Genomic DNA, 19353 nt, shown 5'->3' with positions numbered 1-19353 from the left:
TGAAAATGACTTTTAATATACTTAAGTAATAATGCATTCACATGTATATACATTCAGGAAGGTTTAGAAAAAAGGGTTTTATTTTTGACTTTTAAGGGAATAAATGTGCTTAGATTCCTTTTTAATAAAGATATGCTTTGACGGCAATGGAAAACAGTCAGCATCTATTCATCATTTCCCAACCAAAGCAATAAAATGTCTATGCCAACTCCAATAATGAAGACACCAGGGATATTTTAATAATGCCACAAAAAGTCTATGGAGTTATATAAAAAAGAAAAGGTATTTGGGGATTTTTCATATTCTACATCACCAGACAGAAAATGCAAATCTTCAGCTAAAGAATGATAGTAAATAGTTATCATTTTTATGTACTAGGTACTACATATACTTTACATATCGTCAGTATCATTTTTCCATTAATAAGTGCTCTATTCAGTCATCATATGCCATGAGATTGTGGCTTTCATTATTTATGGTTTCAGGCAGATAATTGTAAGTAGAGCAAGACAAATGTGAGATCCTAGACTTGGAAATTGTTAAAAATAATTTTCAGGATGTCATCAGATGCTAACGGTAGATCTATAGTGGCCAATTTTAAAGTGCATATTAGGATACAAAAAATCCTGAGGAAGGCTCGGTTTATCATATCACTGGTTAGCAGTTTTACAAATTCATAAAAATTAAGTTACTATCTCATCCAATCTCTTATAGGTTTCTTCGAAGAAAATGAACATGTTCTTCATCTGGGATGAATTGTGGAGAACATCCAAGTCGTTCAGAAGAGCATTCTTGTTTGGAATTAATGCCAAAATTTCTTCCTATGGGCATGATAGTACAATTATCTTTAAACATTTTATTATGAAAAATGTCAAAAGTATGTTATTTAGAGAGCTGGTATAATAAACTTCATGACCTATTACCCAACTTCAATAATCATCAATTCATTGACATTCTTCTTGCAAATTTATAATATTCTGTTTTCTCTCAGATTATTCCTGCTCCTCTCATCCTATTATTTCCTATTATAGCTAGGAAAGCTTTAATTTTTAAGTAGACATGAAGACTTCTACCACATAACGATTTTACAGTATCCCAGTAGACCCTTTGAAGAAAGATAAATTTTCGGGATACAGTTTACTACAAATAAGACATAGTACTATTTTATGAAGCCATTGTCATAAGAATAAACAAAAAAAAAGTTAAAATTTACATACAGAAATAGAAATCTATTCTACAGTATAACTACACAAATATGTAAGTATATATGTACAGAAATGTAGCCAGAATGGTCTGTAATAAAAATAGTTTTTCTATCAGTAATTCACAAATTACATTATGGGACATCAATATAATAGATTATTACATAGCTATTGACAAGAATGAGGCAGATCTACATGAACTGACAAGAAAAGATATTCAAAGTAGACTGTCAAACAAGAAAAATAATTCTGCCAGTTTCTATCATGGATTCTATTTGTTTAAAAAAAAAAACAAAAAGAGTAAGATAAACATGTACATTTTTTGGTACACAGTCAGTATTGCAAATTGGGACTTACCTGAAGTGTGGGTGCTTTGAGACTCTTTTGAGAAAGTTCTGGAAGAGAGAGTTCCCCTTTGCTATCTATTTGAAGCACCTAAAGTAGAAAAAGTAAACTATGGATCATTTTAGTATATTTAATTTCTATCTCCTTAGTACACTCAAAAGTTTTCTTGGTAGATATTAAACATTGAAAATTATACCCAGATCTAAAAATATATTTTTTAGCAATTACCTGCTTCAGTTTCTCCTCCTCTTCTTCTACCTGACTTGTCAGAATTTCAATTTTGTTCTTTAGGCTCTCAATACTTCCAGTCATTGACTCTATGGTCTCCACTATTTTATCTATTTCTTCCTGAGGCAGAAAGAGAAAGTTAATATCTTATGTTAATTATTAATATTTATTATTGATTTGTTTTAATACCTCTATTATTATATGTAACCCAAACATTCATATATATCTTTTTTTTAAAAGTTTTTTTTTAAATTAATTTATTTATACAAGCACTGGGTACAGTCAGAAGCACGGGAGGGTGAGAGAATTCACCAGAGCCAGAGCAGGGAACAGAACAGGCAGACTGACGAAATACACTTCTGAGGGGAGCAGTGGGTGCGGCAGGAGAGGTCTGTGCGCCATGTGGGACCCTCTCCAGTAGCCGGGGATCGAACCGGCACTGCAGAGGCTGCGGACAGCTTCGCAGCCCAGAGCTCAACTGCTGCGCCACCAGGGGAGGCTCCATATATATCTTTAAAACATTTTTTTACATATTTTTAAACACCTTATATCGAAAAACTTCCAAAGCTGCTAAAGAGAGCCTGGAAGACCCATGTAGATTTAGATGAACCTCAGGACTGATGGTAGCACATACAACAGATTCCTTTTTATAATTTAGAAATATTTGAATGCTGATATTTTCATTTGCCAAAATAAAGCAATACTGGGTATTAGGGCAGAAATAGTAATAGAAAATGAGTGGCAATTTCTCCCACAAGAGATGTAATTTATGGAAGAAAGAAAATAAGAAATGAATGAAATGAGTGCAGGAAATCAGGAATGTGCTGGTTGTAAGTCAAGTACAGAATTAGCCAGTTTCCAGGTTTTGGGTAATAAGTATGGAATTGCTTCCAAATCTCATCCTAGGAATAATCAGTGACAGAAAACGTGCTTGAGAATATGGGAACAAGTGAATAAGCTGCACAGAAGTCTTAAATCCTGCTAAGCTATAGTATCAATACTATATCTACAGTTTTCTCCAAAACTGGAAGCAGAATTGTTACTGGCAACTACAGTAATTTTCCTCAACAAATGATTTCTATTGATCATTAAAAACAAAGAAACAAGCAAACAAAAGAGGTACATTTTAAAGTTAAAATGTAAAACAAAAGCACAACAAAAAATTTTGCAACAGAAACCACATATAGTCCATAAAGTAAAATATTTGTGATCTGACTGTTTACATGAAGATTATGCTGAAAGCTGAGAACCTAAGGCTTTGGGACTGTGAGCCTCACTTAATAGGATGTAAACTCCAGGGAGGCAGAGGTTTTAATTTTTTATTATACTTTCAGTATTCTGGATTTTTGGCTATTCTAATAAGTGAGCATTAAGTTATTTTTTCATTTATGGTTTCCCACTCTTTTTTTTTCTTTTAGTTCCTTTTACTTTTGCAGGAAACTAGGTAGTTTGCTCTGTCAAATTTTCCACATCTAGAATTTTACCAAATGCATTTGTTGATCAAGAATAACCTATTTCTCAGACCTTTATTTCCTGAATTGGTTGTTGGATTTAGAGTGCTGTCCAATACAAAAATAATGTGAACCACATGTATTAATTTTCTGTGCCTACTAAACAAATTACCACAAACTTGGTGGCTTAAAACAACCAAATTTATTCTCTCACAGTTCTGGGGGGCAGTTGTTCTAAAGGCAAGGAGATGCTCTCTCTGTAGGCTCTAGGAAAGAAACCTGTCTTGCCCCCGCCAGCTTCTAATAACTGAGAATTGCTTATGGCTGCATCAATCTAATTTCTGCATGTCTTCCTCCTGGTCTTCTCCTTGTCTCTGTGTCTTGCACAAGGTCGTTTGTCATTGGATTTAGGGGCCTACCCACTTAGGATGGTCTCATCTCAAAATCTTTCACTTAATTAGATCTAGAAAAATTGTCTTGAATATAGTCACATTCAATTTCCAGGGATTAAGACTGAGACGTATCTTTTGAGAGAGCACATTTCAATGCACTACAAAAGGAAATGAAGTAAAATGAAATTAATACACTAAAGGCTAAAATGTTTCATTATAAATTAAAGAAATTTATTTTGTTCCATTACTTTCATTATCTTCTTTAGGTACTCCTACTATACCTGTGTCATATCTTATTTGCCATATTTTTAATTTTTTTTAAGATTTATTTATTTATTTATACAAGAACCGGGGTACCGGCCAGATGCACGGGAAGGTGAGAGGATTCACCAGAGAAAGAGTGGGTAACATAACAGGCAGACTGATGAAATACACTGCTGAGGGGAGCAGCGAGTGAGACAGGAGAGGTCTGCCGCGCCATGTGGGACCCTCACTGGCCGGCCGGGATTGAACTGGTGCTGTAGAGGCTGCGGACAGCTTCACAGTGCAGCGTTCAACCACCTGCGCCACCAGGGGAGGCCCTTATTTGCCATATTTTTATATTGGTCACTTTTTCTCAATACTTTTAAAATTATCTTTTAGATTCTTACACATTTTCATTTTTTATTTACTGTAAGCATTATCTGTTGTTTACTTGCTTTAGTGTGCTAATTTAGTGTGCCTAAAAGTTAAAATTAAAAAATTTTCTTGAATTCTTTATTTTTTAGTATTTCTAATACTAATTTATGATTATTTACCTATCTCTTACTCTTTTTTTAAATCCAGTTCACTTGAGAAATTAGTGTTCATCTGTATCGTCATTTATTTTTGGCATGATTTATTGCATATGGGAGTACTACTTTATGTCTGGTGAAAATTTATAAAGGATATCTTAGAGTGGGACAGGCTTGTAGAGGGTATTCTTATGTTCTATCACACATCCTCAATTACACCAAACAGAAGAAGTCAATTAAATGTCAGTTATGTTCCCCAGTAAGAAGGAAGATTGCCTTCTAACCCAGCAACAAGTTCAGTAAACAAGAAGTCATTGTTACCTGAACTTTATTTTATGATTCATGAACCAAGCAGCACCTCATATGGCAAGCAGAAAGAAACTTCAAGAGGTTATACAACATGGAAAACACTTTGAGAGACAGGAGGATAGGACAGGAACTCATGAGAAAGAGAAAAATGAAAGTTTATCAGATAGCAAGAGTTCAGGTGACAGTGCCTTCTCATTGGCTGAGCTGCAGTGTTTCCATTGGCTGGGCTTATATCTGGGCAAGGACATTTTCTTGTTGTGTCTGTGATGAGGGTTAACTGATTGATGTTCAATTGGCATATCTTTCAGTTTGGGGTAGCTGATGGGTAGTAGAGTGAGAGCTCCCTCTATAGGTCTTACCAAATTAAATTTCTGTTGAGATTTCCTATATTAACTTCCACAATAATAAATGGCAATAGTAAGTACAGTGCTTTCCTGAGTTCTGTGAGTTTCTCTCTCAAATTATGAAGCCCAAAGAGACCTGAGAAACCCCAATTTATACTTGGTTAGAAGTACATGAGGTTTGGATTTGAAGTCTGGAAGTGTAATATCTCTGGTTCTAACTCTTTTTTTTAATCAGGATTGCTTTAACTATTTGGGGTCTTTTGTGGTTCCATATAAATTCTAGTAGTGTTGTATTTCTTTTAAGAATGCCATTGAAACTTTGATAGGAAGTATACTGAATCTGTATATTCCTTTGAATAAGATGTCCATTTAACAATGTTAATTCTTCCAATCCATGAGCAGGGAAGATCTTTCCCTTTCTTTGGGACTTCTATTTATTTTAACAATGTCTTATAGTTTTCATTGTATATGTCTTTTGTTAAGTTTATTCCTAGTCATTTAATACTTTTTGATGTTATACTAAAGGGGATTATTTTCTTGATTACTTTCTCTTCTAGTTCTTTGCATATAAGAACACAAGTGATTTGTGTAGACTGATCTTGTAACTCATCTCTACTATACTGGTTTATTGTTTCTAACAATTTTTTTAGCAGAGTCCTTATTAGGGTTTTCCATGTATATTATCATGTCAAAAAGTAATATTTTTACTTCTTTCACAATTTGGATTTATATCTTTCTCAAATACTTTAAAATTTTATTTATAAGTTATATCTTAATCATATTAAAATAAGCTCTCTTAATGTCATCCCAAACTGTTCTTTCTACGGTAAAGTTAGTAAAGAAGTAAGGTTGGATGAAAACTAAATATCATCTCACACTATGAAGAAAGTGAGGCAACCACTAAAAAACACTCCTCCATTAATTTATATGTGAATTTGTTGTTCAGAAATTAATCCTACCAATGTAATTCAAATCATTAATAAAACTGAAATGAATTATTTGTGAATTTTAAATTGCTAGAATTTCCTGGGGATGCATTCCTTGATAAACTACCTTGCATTTACAGAATGCTTAACAAAAACCTAAGTACCACATCTACAAAGTACTTTGAAATGGATAAGGAATATACAGTCCAATTAGTTTTAGTTTTTTTGATTATTTACTAAGTCCCTAATAGTTGCTTTTCTTAATAATTCAAGTACCCTAAAATTAAAACTCTACAGATAATCATGGCAGCTAATGTTATCATGTTGTCCCTCATCACCTTATACAAAACAATGATTAATAACCATGTCCTGAAGTGAGGCTAACTACATTTGCATCTCAGTTTTAAGCAGTTCATTTAAAATTCAATTAGAAATGTTAGCGAGTCTCTTTTTCACAATTGTAAAGTGAGGTTAATATAGTACAGACCTTTATAAGTCATTGTGAGGTTTAAAGAATATATATATATATATAAAGTGCTCAGAATGTCTAGAACATAGAAAATACTTATTACGTGTTAGCTATAATGATAACAACAATGTCAATTGTGTAGTTCTTACCAATTAAGTACCATCTGCAGAATGGAAAGGCTAATAGGCTTTGAAATTCCATAGCATTTAATGACTAATTAATGTAATATGATAATCAAAAATGCTAACTTCAGTTATAGCTATACTCTAATGAGAAAAATAGGACAGAAAATTAATTAACATATTTGAAATACTTTTAACTATAATGGCCCAAAGTTCATGCAACATTTTGGCTTTGATTTAAAATAAAACAAAAAAAAAAAATAAAAAACCTGGTCTAACATCTAAAATAACTAGGAGAACATCTTGGGGCCTCCTTGGTGGTGCAGGGGTTAAAGACAGTGCTATCAAGCTGTTACCAGCCACTGCAGCACAAGTTCAATCCCTGGTCAGCCAGGAAGCTAACCCAAATGGTGCAGCAGAACTCTTCTGTCTCACCTGCTGCTCTCTTCAGCAGTGTATTTTAGTAGATGCCTGTTCTGCTCCTTACTCTCTTTGGTGAATCCTCTCACCCCCCACACCTCTAGCTTACAACCCAGTTCTTGTATGCATAAACAAATAAATCTTTAAAAAAATTAAAAATTAAAACAAACAAATAAACAAACAAAAACCTCTTGACTTCTTCCCTTTCCCCTCTCTAATTATGGACTACCTGTTCAAATTTCATACCTGCAACAATGCCAGACCTTCTTCATTAGCTTTGTGCTGTGTTCTTTCCATTTTCAGTAGATTTGACACATTAGTTAAATCTTTTACCTTTTGGGGAGGGACTTGCAGGGTTTCACACAGTTGGAGCAATCTTCAGGACAGAACAAAAAAAAATATTTGTTTAACTTTTAGTACCATTATTATTATTTTGTTTTGCTTTGAAATGCTGTTGTCATCTTTTTTTCTGCCCTCTTATACCCAAAGGCTATGCTATTCTTTTATTATCAGTAGCTAACCTTAGCACTGAGTCTCCCCAAAATAGTACTGACAGATATCATTTAACCTATTAATTTATTAAGATTTGCCTCAAATCATGGGACACTTAGATTGCTTTATAAAAATTTTAATTGTATATATTTACTAGACTAACACAGCACATCCATGTATCATTTACTATGAATTACTGAATAAGAGATGGAATACTACTCTATTAAAAGTCTTAACTGTGACCTCGTTTTAGAGAATGTAATCAATAACTGAGAATTTCTGTATCAGTTGCTCTACCTTAATGTTTTCCAAAAAAAAAAAAGTCACATAGTTTAAGGCAAATAAAACATTAAGATTAAAGTGCTCTGTTCTAAAGTGCTATCAACACAAAGAGTACTCAAGTTTAAAAAACTTCCTTCAAATTTGGATCAATTAAATCAACAAAAACTGACCTATTCACACGCTATATAACTGACAAGGGGTTAATGTCCAAAATATACAAACACCTCATACAATTCAATAATAGAAAAACAAACTACCCAGTTAATAAAAGAGTGGTAGACAGAAACAATTTACCAAAAAGGATATCCAAAAGGCCTATAAGACATGGTAAAAAGTTCAATATTGCTTCCAATTAGAGATGCACGCTGAAAATACAATGTGCTATCATACCCATCATAAAGAGGAATCCTAGTACCTATTGGTGGGAATATAAACTGGTGCAGCCATTATCAAAGTGATCTCAATTTATCTGAAACACAAAGCAAAACTGGAAATACCAACTGATTCAGCTACCCCACTGTTGGGTACTACCCAAAAAGCATAAACCATCAATGCAAAAAACTATATGATCTACAATGTTTAATGTAGTACTATTTATAACAGCTAAGATATGGAAGCAACTTATATCCATCAATCGATGACTGGATCAAGAATAGGCATATATAACCAAATTACAAAATACTACTCAGCTATAAGGAAAGATGAAATACAGCTATTTATGGCAAAATGGAGGGAGGTTGAGGGTATTATGTGTAGCAAAACAAGTCAGAATTACAAAGACAAATACAAGACATTTATATAGTGGATTATTTGACAAAATATTCACAAAAACTAGTAAACATTAATAAACATGGTAAAGGTTCTGAGGTTAAAGGGAAGGAAAAGAGAGAAAAGGAAAAAAGGATATGAAGGATCCTGGTGGAGAAAAAAATGAAAAAACAAAACAAAGACAAAGGTTGAACTGTTAATCTATGGTACTTGCAAACCAGGGGAGCCACTCAGCAATTAAAAAAAAAAAAAAAAGTACTACCAACACGAACAGTATTCAATATCAAAGTTAAACAATCATCTTAAAATTTAGGTTGATTGTATCAATAGGCACTGACCTATCACTGTCCTCACTTCTAGCAGAGACTAACCTATTTTCCCAGATTTGAGTTTTGAATTTGATGAGGCAGAAATAGAGGAGGAAAATCTATATTTGATTTCTTCCACTTAAACCATTTTTTTGGGTTCTAAGAAGTTCTAATATTTGGGATTTGTAGGCAATTTGAACACTACTGGAACCCAAGACTTATTTTTGTGGGATCTTATTCAAAATATTAATTTTTGTAAAGAAAAAGCAGACATTATAAATCCCACAAATTACAGTTTTCATGAAACTTTTGAGATAAACTTCAGTTATTCAGAAAATCATTACTAGGCCATCATAATGAAACATAAAAACCTGTGTGTATAAGTCTTCCCAAGAGGGATAAGGTTTTGATTTCTTAACTAAAATAAATGTTCCATTTATGAACAGTTTCTTCTAAAAACATATTAAAAGTCAATACTGTGGGTCATTCATATTCCACATGTTTTCAACAGTGGTCAGATTTTCAGAATTCTTAAAAAATCTTATTAAAGAAAAAGTGTGATATGTATACATGTTACTGTATCAACAACATCTAAATGACACATTGGTTGCTATAGGACAGAATTCCCAAAGTAGTTCCTCTGAAACTGTAGTCTTTTTTTATTTAACTAACAGTCCTATTTGTCTGATCATGGGGCTATGCATATGTTCCAGTTTAGCTCAAACATTACAGCTTTGCCAAAAAATCAGCTCAAAGATAGGCAAGCACATCACCTAATTTGGGTCAATCAAAGATCATCTCCCAGAATTTCAAAATGATGCTAAAAGGACAAGATTTTTCTTTCTCTTCTTTCTTTACAAGGCTGAAAAGAGAAACAGGGAGAGGGCTATGCCTACAGATCTAATGCAATGGGACAACTTGTCTAAAAGAATGAAGTTAAATGCAGACAGAAGCAGGGATGAGACTAATATATGAATATATGAAATAGAGAATCACTGTAGTAAATATCAATTTGAGATGCTAGGTTAAACAAAATAGATTTATTTACTCAGGACTTTAATAGGCTCATGTGTCCAAGCATAATTCATTATACATCACTTCTATTCAGAGAGTAACTATAAGAACAACTGTTCCAAATATACTTTGAGAGATGCAGTTATAGGAAAACTTATTCAGGGTTCCAATTAGCATCAGTTGTATTCTGCTATATCAAGAAAAAAGGAAATATCTTGGTATTGTTACTTTGGGAACATGAGAGTTTTGAAAGCAAAAATGAGAAGACAACATTTAGGTCTTCAAGTATATATCTCCATTGCTGCTACATGAACAAGAGACAGCATATATACTGATTAGAATTTGATCTTTCCTTCTCTCCTGATCACAGTGGGTGATCACTGTGAAGAATAGCTATTACAGATTGTAAAATTCTTACTCATAAACATGACTATTTATCCTGTATTAAAAAGAACTCTAAATAGCCATATTTTCATCACATTAGCTTATCAATTTTTTAGTGTTCCTTTTCCTCTACTATTAGGCTGTCATTCCCTTAAGTATTTTACAAATCTACTTCTAGCAGTCTTTCTTTAATCTCTCAACCTCTCTCTACAAACTCATATACCCCACACCTCTATGCCATGCCATCCCACTTTTTTCTATACTGCTGCTATGATGAGAATAGAATTATACTCAAAGAAAATGTAATAAGAATTTATTCCTAGACTTCTCTTCTTAGGCTTCTGAAGAATAACAGACTAGGTCATAAATATATCCAGAATGTTCTTAATATTCAGAACATTTTTCCATTAAGAAGACAAAGTTGTGCCAATATTAGAGAACAGCTGTCACTGAAAATCACTGGCAGTGGAGTGAATTTTAAGAGCACTTGAAAAGAAAGTTCCATTTGTGACTTGTTATAGATCTTGGGAAATCATACTTGTTATTTATGCAAACAATGTAATACAATATGAACAAAAGCAATAGGGTAGGGGTGATAAGCTGTCAACTTCAAATTATTCAAAATGAAGTTGAAGAGAGTTAAAGTTGAAATCCTTTTCAAATTTCAGTATGGAAGTCAACTATGGAAGTGTTTGTGATTTTCAGTTTCTTTATAAACTTAACTTACTTCATAATTGCACACAGCAGAAGTTTGGAATATGTATTTCCAAATTGTACATCATCTTTTTTTTTTTTTTTTAATTGAAGCAACATTGGTTTACATTGTTGGTATTTTGGAAGTACAGGATTCACTCCTCAGGTATCTATAGTAGTGCACCCTCCACTAAATCACCCATAATATACCACTTTAAAATAATAACAATGAAAAACCAAAACCCCAAAATTTATCTTCTACAAATGTATGTCCTGGCAATGTGTTAGAATTTCACAAATTATGTTTTAATTATTTTCTATTGATAATATGATTTACCTTGTCTTCAGGCAGTTAAGATGATAGTGAATTTGGTCATGTGTTTTACTATGGGTACTCAAAATTTCTCTAGATGTGAAAAAAAAAAAGGATTGAATAATTGTTAGTTTGAAACACAAATAATGTAACCTATTTTTTTCTCTGATTTTTTTTTAGGAGTTACTCCTTACTAACCCGGTAGATTTTTTCTTTTATGTTAAACACATTTTAAGTAGCGGTATAATGAAAGATTTAAATGCTCAACTTTCGCAATGGATTTCACTGTTTTTTTTTTTAAATTTTCTAGAGGCATGTCTTATTTATTTATTTATTATTTGTTTGTTTGTTTTTGGTTTATACATGCACTGGGTACAGTCAGAAGCGCGGGAGGGTGAGAGAACTCACCAGAGCCAGAGCAGGGAGCAGAGCAGGCAGAAGGACCGAAGTACACTGCTGAGGGGAGCAGCGGGCGGCAGGAGAGGTCTGCTCGCCATGTGGGACCCTCCTCCGGTGGCCAGGGAGCAGCCGGGGATGGAACCGGCGCCGCAGAGGCCGTGGGTAGCTTCGCAACCCAGCGCTCAACCGCTGCGCCACCGGGGAGGCCCGGATTTCACTGTTGATAACATAATTCTGTCTTATTTTCTTTGTAACCCTTCTTACATGTAGCTTCCATATTAAGTGTCAATTTGAATTCAGCATCTTCCTAAAGTATCCCCAGTGACAAAACAAGCTCAAATTTTAGAGAGCAGATCAAGCCTGAGATTTAAATTTTTATTTCACTGAGACTATGAAGTCTATCAGATGTTAATAAGGACATTTTTGCTGAAGGTGAATGCCATCAAAAGGCAATAATCTGAAATAACAAAACACGCTATCATAAAATAGGCAACATTTAAAAGGATAGATTCCTTGGGATGCCCTGGTGTCCTGGAGGGTGAGTCACAGGGCTGTCACTGCTGTGGCCTGGGGTTGATCCCCGGCCAGGGAGCTAATCCACATATGGTGCAGCAGAACCTCTCCTCTCTTTTCTGCTGCTCCCCTTGGCAGTATGTTTTGGTAGATCAACTGTTCTACTCCCCACTCTGTCTCTGGTGAGTCCTCTCACCCCCGCCCCTCTATGGTTCTACACAAAAATAAGTTAAAAAATAAATAAAAGGATAGATTCCATACTCACATAATTACTGGTTCCATCATGGTTTGCAAATGCTCTCTAGTACTCTTTGGAAAAGGCTGCCAGGTTTTTCTCCTGTTAGGTGCTATCTTTACCTGTTTTAGATTAGTATGGTCTGTCTGTCCTGTTTCTGGTGATTGAAAAAAGACTCCAGTCAATTTAGAAGTTTGTTTTCACTTTTAAAAGTAATTCAAATATATTTATCTAAAACAGCTAAGATTATGAGGACCAAAATATTATAAAGATGATAAACTGTTTAATTTCTTTTATTGCCTAGCTATAACATAACAGGTATTGCATATGGAAAGACCATCTAATATAGTGAAACATGACTAAAATATAGCTGATGTTGCAGATACAAACCCAAGACATTTAGATATTTCCTTTTTAAAAGTGAATCTGACCAATGGCTATAAATAAGGAATCAAGAGTAGAGGTAGAGTGAAGTTTAAGGAGAGATCATTTGCTAAAAGAGGGAAATTTGGTTAAAATGACGTCTTTCCAGGAGCTGGTATCCCATGCAGTCACAAGACTGAGTTAGTTTCCCAATACCAGCAAGCTGGAAGCTGGCAGTCTTCCATCACAGGTAAAAATTATCAATCACTGATTACTGAATATTGATTACTTAATCACATAATCTACCACTAAAGGTTTACTGAGTATGTATGTGTGGAACTTAATCAAATGGCCAAAGAAGCATAAAAATACAGAGTAGAAATTAAAGGTATGGGCTTTGGAGGATGAGAACTCAGGGTTTGCATCCCAGCTCTGCCACTCACCAGCTGTGTGACCTTGGACATGTGGTTTAACATCTCTGAACCTCAAGTCTCTCATAAGCAGCAATGGGTATACAATCATGCATCGGCTCAGCAAAGTAGCTGATATCAGGTAACCACTAAGTAAATGGCAGTTAATTTTATCATTCTTATGTTTTTTAAATTTTTTAAAAACTATGATTATCATGTACATTTCTAGTACTGATGTGTTTGCCCCTTTTGGCCTCCTTTCTCCCAATTCTCCCTCCCTCTTCTGATAACCATAAATCTGATCTCTTTTTCCAAGAGTGTGTTTCTAAGATTTTACATCTAAGATTATACAGTATTTGTCTTTCTCTGACTTATTTCATTGAGTATAATACCCTCAAATTCCATTCATGTTGTTTCAAATGGGAGGGTGTCCTTTTTTTATGGTGGACTACTTTATTGTGTGAATATGCGTGCGTGTGGGGGGGGTGTGTAATTTCTATTTTTATATATATATAAACATGCATATGTTATGTTCTGGCTACTATAAACAATTCTGCTATGACCATGGGGATGCAGATTCCTTTTTGAGTTAGTGTCTTCATTTACTATGGCTATATTCTCAGAAGTGGAATTGCTGAATCATATGGTAGTTCTAGTTTTAATTTTTTGAAGCTCCGCCATACTGTTTTCCATACTACAGCAGCAGTACCAATTTACAGTCCCACCAACAGTACATAAAGTTCCTCTTTTCTCCACAACCTTGCCAACATTTGTTGGCAAGATTTAATTTTAAGAGAAGAATCAAACTATATTAGGATTCTACAAATAAAGTTTGGTTCTCAGAAATGATCTGGATTAAAGAGCTTTGTTGAGAAGACTAGAAAACCACTTCTACCAAATGTGGGATGGCAAATGCAACAAAACAGATTAACTAAACTATAAATAAATATTCAGAATCTGCTAGGTTGCTACTGTTCTACTCACAAGGAATAAAGAAAGGACATATACTAATGAATGGCTCAGTAAAGATTAGTTTTGGAGAGAATGGAGATAAATTACAAGTTTATAAAACATTACAAAGGTATTAAGCAATATGAAAATAATAAACCAGGGAACCTAACTGATTTTGAGTGAGGGGCAGTAAGGAATCCACCCATGAAAAAGGTGATGTTTAAATAAAAAGTAAACAAATTTAGTCAAAACAAAATTAGATAGGGGTTCCATACTAATGTATACATTAATGGTAGAACATGTCTTTTGCCTTAAAGAGAAATCTGTTTAGTTGTCTATCATAGATCAGTAACAATTCAAAGTGTGGAACACACTAATTTTCTCTAGTTCTTATCAACTGACACACCAATACTACTTATTCTAGCATTGCAGTGAGATATGTGGATGTTTATTACTCTACCCTTTACTTTTGCAGAACTCAAAAACAAGATGCTGAGAATTTTTTTCATGAATATAGATAGCTTGGGAAAGACAGGTTAAACAAGATATACAAAAGAAATACCTTCAGAAGACAGATGCTTTTTATTTCTTTTCTTTGTGTTTCTAACCTGGAGGGAAAAATACATGTGCATGCACATAAAATTAAACATAAAAAGATATTGCTTTTGCAACAGTTGTAATACATGTTGAAGAATAGTTACAGACCTTCTAGTTAGATGGGAAAAAAGTATACTTTTTTCTTCTATAGAAAAAGGGTGTGCATTTATCACCAGGAGGGGATTTACTAAAGTAATTCCTGGATAATGGTTATAATGTATGACAGAATTTCATGTGGTGTCAAGAATGTTTTAAATAAATCATTATTTATTTTGCCGGTGAAATAATTCACCGGCAAAACAAATACAGACAATGCCAAAACACACAAAAAGGTTTTGATTAATTCATTTATTCTTTTATAAGAGGGGCAAAATTATGGCAGGAAGATGGTAATTCCTCCCAAACTATTTTTTTCTCCGAGTTAACAAATAGTCTATCTACCAATAGATGTCTTGTCTTTTAACTCATAAAAGTCATAAGCATTTATACTCTATTTCTAGACTTCCTGTTAAACAACTTAGCAACATTCCATGATTCCCACCTGCCCAAAGAGTTCTATGACCAGTCTTAGAAACTGAAGAAAACATGTTATTGAGAACTTTTACAAATCATGTTGCAACACTCCATAGAACAATATGAATTATTATAAATTGAGGGGAAATTGACCCATAGTTTTCATATACTCCTTTAACAAAAAACAGATGAAATTTCTAATCAGAGTTTTGAATGAATTTAAGTTTCATTACCTCTTTCTCTAAGAAATCCATTTCTTCATCATGAGTTTTCCGTTTTACATTTTTTTTTAACTGTTGAGATTTTTTCTTGGAAGTATTTGCTTTGCCAGGCATCTTGATGAAAACAAAACAATTATAACAGTGCCTCCAAAAAAAAATCTATAAAGATGAAAATGACACAAAAAATGTTAAGAAGTTGCAAAATATTTTATTAAAAAGACACCTATAAATGTTCCAAATTTGTTTCTAAAAAATCATAATAAAGTTTTTGAGATAGAGTGTTCTTTTAAATAGACATTTAAAAACAAGTAACTTTGGTTATAAGTAAATAAGGACGTCTAATTTGATTTCATTCCTAGAAATTTCTTTCTTTTGTATGGCTTTTAAAAAATCATGAAATCTTTTTCCCCCTACTGAAGCGCTGCCCGGCCTGCACTGCTCTGGCAAATCGCGGACAACTAGTGTTTGCGCCATAAAATGGGGTTTGTAAAAGTTGTCAAGAATAAGGCCTACTTCAAGAGATATCAAGTGAAATTTAGAAGGCCAGAGGGCAAAAGTGATTACTATGCTTGAAAACGCTTGGTAATCCAGGATAAAAATAAGTACAACACACCCAAATACAGGATGATAGTTCGGGTAACCAACAGAGATATCATTTGTCAGATTGCTTATGCCCGTATAGAAGGAGATAGGATAGTTTGTGCAGCTTATGCTCATGAACTCCCCAAGTATGGTGTGAAGGTTGGCCTGACAAATTATGCTGCAGCATATTGTACTGGCCTGCTGCTGGCCCGCAGGCGTCTCAATAGGTTTGGCATGGACAAGATCTATGAAGGCCAAGTAGAGGTGACTGGAGATGAATACAATGTGGAAAGCATCGATGGTCAGCCAGCCAGGTGCCTTTACTTGCTTTTTGGATGCTGGACTTGCCAGAACTACTACAGGGAATAAAGTTTTTGGGGCCCTGAAGGGAGCTGTGGATGGAGGCTTGTCTATTCCTCATAGTATCAAACGATTCCCTGGTTATGATTCAGAAAGCAAGAAATTCCATGCTGAAGTACATCATGGGAAGCACATCATGGGCCAGAATGTTGCAGATTACATGCGTTACTTAATGGAGGAAGATGAAGATGCTTATCAGAAACAATTCTCTCAGTACATAAAGAACAACGTTAATGCCAGACATGATGGAGGAGATGTATAAGAAAGCTCATGCTGCTATATGAGAGAATCGAGTCTATGAAAAGAAGCCGAAGAAAGAAGTTAAGAAGAGGTGGAACCATCCCAAGATGTCTCTTGCCCAGAAGAAAGATGGGGTAGCTCAGAAGGCAAGCTTCCTCAGAGCTCAGGAGCTGGCTGCTCAGAGCTAATAAGCCGAACCATTTTTTAATGGAGATTTTTTAAGACAATACAATAATAAAATTATTGACCCAGCAATGAAAAAAAAATCATGTAAAAATGCTTTTACATTTCTTACTTTATACGCCTCACACAATAGTATCTTCACATTTTATATTCAAGACAAAAGAAATATAAAGTGCTAAATTGTCTTATTGTTCATAGATAATGTTAATTTTATTAGCAATACTGAGTTTTTCTTATGTTAAGCCTAATGCATCTAACATTCAATTTATGCCTAAGGGGGAAGGAGGTGACTTTTAGGATTATGTATTTATGCTGATTAATTCAGGTAACAGTCTGACACTCAAAAGGATTTAGATGTAACTCTGGCTATGTGCATTGTGATAAGAGTTCCCACAAATTACAAAACAGACACAGAGGTGGGGATGGGAGAATGTCACTGACAAAATTTAGATGAATTTCCTTTCCCTATGAAGTCTCCTTTATGACCAAACTCATTTCTGATAAAAAGAACAGAGGAATAGGTTACATATTCTTGCATTAGACCAGGAGACAGTTTAGAAGTTAGGTACTGAATACAGCAGACACATATGTACACACACATCTGTGGTATGTACATTTTTTTCAGGCACATACAAAAATATTAACAGGTGATTAGTCACTGTTCTTTTTTAAAAATTTAAGTTAATTGTGTTAATATAGTTTAAATATATTTGCAGATTGAGAGTCAGACAATAAATGGGTTTCTTTGGGGGCAATGTTTTCATTGATACCTTGAGTTGAAGCAAGAAACCACAGTGCAGTTTCTCAATCTCAACGCTTAATATTTTGGATGGGTAACTCTTTGTTGAAGAAGGCTGTCCTGTGCACTGTAGGATGTTCAGCAGCATTCCTGGCCTCTACCCACTAGATGCCAGTACCTCTCCATTACTGCTCCACCTCCCCAAATTGTGACAACCCATATTGTCTCCATATGTTATCAAATGTCTCCTTATGTCAAATGGCCCGAGATTGAGAACCACTGCCAGGAGTGGGTCAGGGATGAGAATAAATTTCCCATGTTCCAAATCCTGGCTCTGCCATTTAAGTAGCTATATAGCCTTGCTGAAAGTTAATTTGCTCACTTTCCCCAGTGGTAAATGGACTAATAAAAGTACCAACACCAAGACTTTTGTAAAATTTTGTACAGAACACATCAAGTGTCTGGAATAATACTTGAACCACAGTAATAAATTAATAAATAGAAGCCATAATTTTCTATCACAATTGGGCTAGTGATATTTTGCCTTGTTATAGATCTTAAAGATCTATAGGAAATCAGAGCCCAGTTGTGAGTAGACACATATGAAAACAATTACTATATACAATATGATAAATACTATGAGACAAATGAGTAAATGTCTCAAGTCGTTGCTTTGGCGTAGAACTATACAATATTCAGAGAAAAAAGTAATTATCTGAACTACATTTTTAATTGTTTAGCCAGAAGGAAGGGGAATGAAATATTCGAGAGAAAACAACAAAGGCCTGATGGCAGCACAGCTTGAAATAAACCGATGTGAGGAGGAACAGTGAAGTTTAGCGAGATTCTTTACTGTAAGGGAGGAATGGAAAGAAGACAGACTGGAATAATTTGCAGCAAACAATATATCGCAGGTAGGAAACAGGGAAGTATCCCAGGCTGTTTTGTTTGCCGAAAGTGATGGAAAGAAGGATCTTAATCTAAAATTCATGAGGGCGAACAAGTGATACACAACGTTTGACAAAACACAAATACACACTATTTAAGCTTAGACAACTGACGCCGCCTCTGGAGAGCGACGATGCTGACCGCTGCAACCTAAAATCCAAAGTCACGAACCTCTAAAAATGCACTTCACCTTCGACTAGCTGCAGAAGAGATAAAGAAAGGAGGGTGAAGAGAACTAGGAAGGCGGTTAGAACCATGCGTGGATTCACGCCTTCTCCGCCTTTTTTTTTTTTTTAAAGATTTATTTATTCATGCATACAAGAACTGGGGTACAGGCCAGAAGTGTGGGGGGATGAGAGGATTTACCAGAGACATAGTGGGGAACAGAATAGGCAGAATGACCGAAATACACTGCTGAGGGAAGTGGGCGAGTTAGGAGGGGTCTGCTGCGCTATGTTGGTAGCTCCCTGGCCGGGGATGGCACTCGTGCTGCAGAGGCTGCGGACAGCTTCACAGTGCTGTGCTTAGCCCCTTGCGCCACGGGAGAGGCGGTTCCCCGCATCTTAAATAACTTCTGCCTGTGGTCCCAAAGAGCAGGGCTGTCCTGATTTCCCTCCCATCACGCTCCTCAAACACAAATCGCGGGGCGCGTACAAAATCCACCCCCCAAGCTGCCCCACAGGGCGGGGGGTTATGCGTTCTCTTTACTCACTTATAAATCATACAGCATCCTCCGGACCTCCGCGCTCAGAGCAATTCGCGCCCAAACATTCGAAAGCCGAGCAGACCCGGAAGAGGGCGGCTAGGGACCGGAAGCACTTGTGGCGAGCGGCGGAAAGCAAACAGGTGTTGACGTCATCAGGA

At 35.0% G+C, this 19353-nt stretch overlaps 1 protein-coding gene and 1 pseudogene across 1 annotated transcript; one reads left to right on the top strand and one right to left on the bottom strand.

The window, feature by feature from the left end:
• Positions 1–19291, bottom strand: CENPQ (centromere protein Q). The gene is made up of 9 exons (XM_054698856.1): positions 19202–19291; positions 15450–15596; positions 14669–14714; positions 12413–12539; positions 11260–11328; positions 7228–7357; positions 1776–1895; positions 1560–1637; positions 1–821 (listed from the first exon to the last, which is right to left on the bottom strand). Exons 2-9 carry the CDS (start codon positions 15549–15551, stop codon positions 684–686), a joined length of 810 nt encoding a protein of 269 aa, XP_054554831.1. The 5' UTR covers positions 15552–15596; positions 19202–19291; the 3' UTR covers positions 1–683.
• On the top strand, positions 15912–16807 carry LOC119252549 (60S ribosomal protein L5-like; annotated as a pseudogene).
• Positions 19292–19353: the final 62 nt, after the last annotated feature.

This window comes from Talpa occidentalis, unplaced genomic scaffold (genome assembly GCF_014898055.3).
Source record: "Talpa occidentalis isolate TD23 unplaced genomic scaffold, MPIMG_talOcc4v2.1 talOcc4.2, whole genome shotgun sequence".
Taxonomy (NCBI): domain Eukaryota; kingdom Metazoa; phylum Chordata; class Mammalia; order Eulipotyphla; family Talpidae; genus Talpa; species Talpa occidentalis.
Note: the sequence above shows the minus strand (reverse complement) of the source record. Positions and strands in the feature narration are given on the sequence as shown.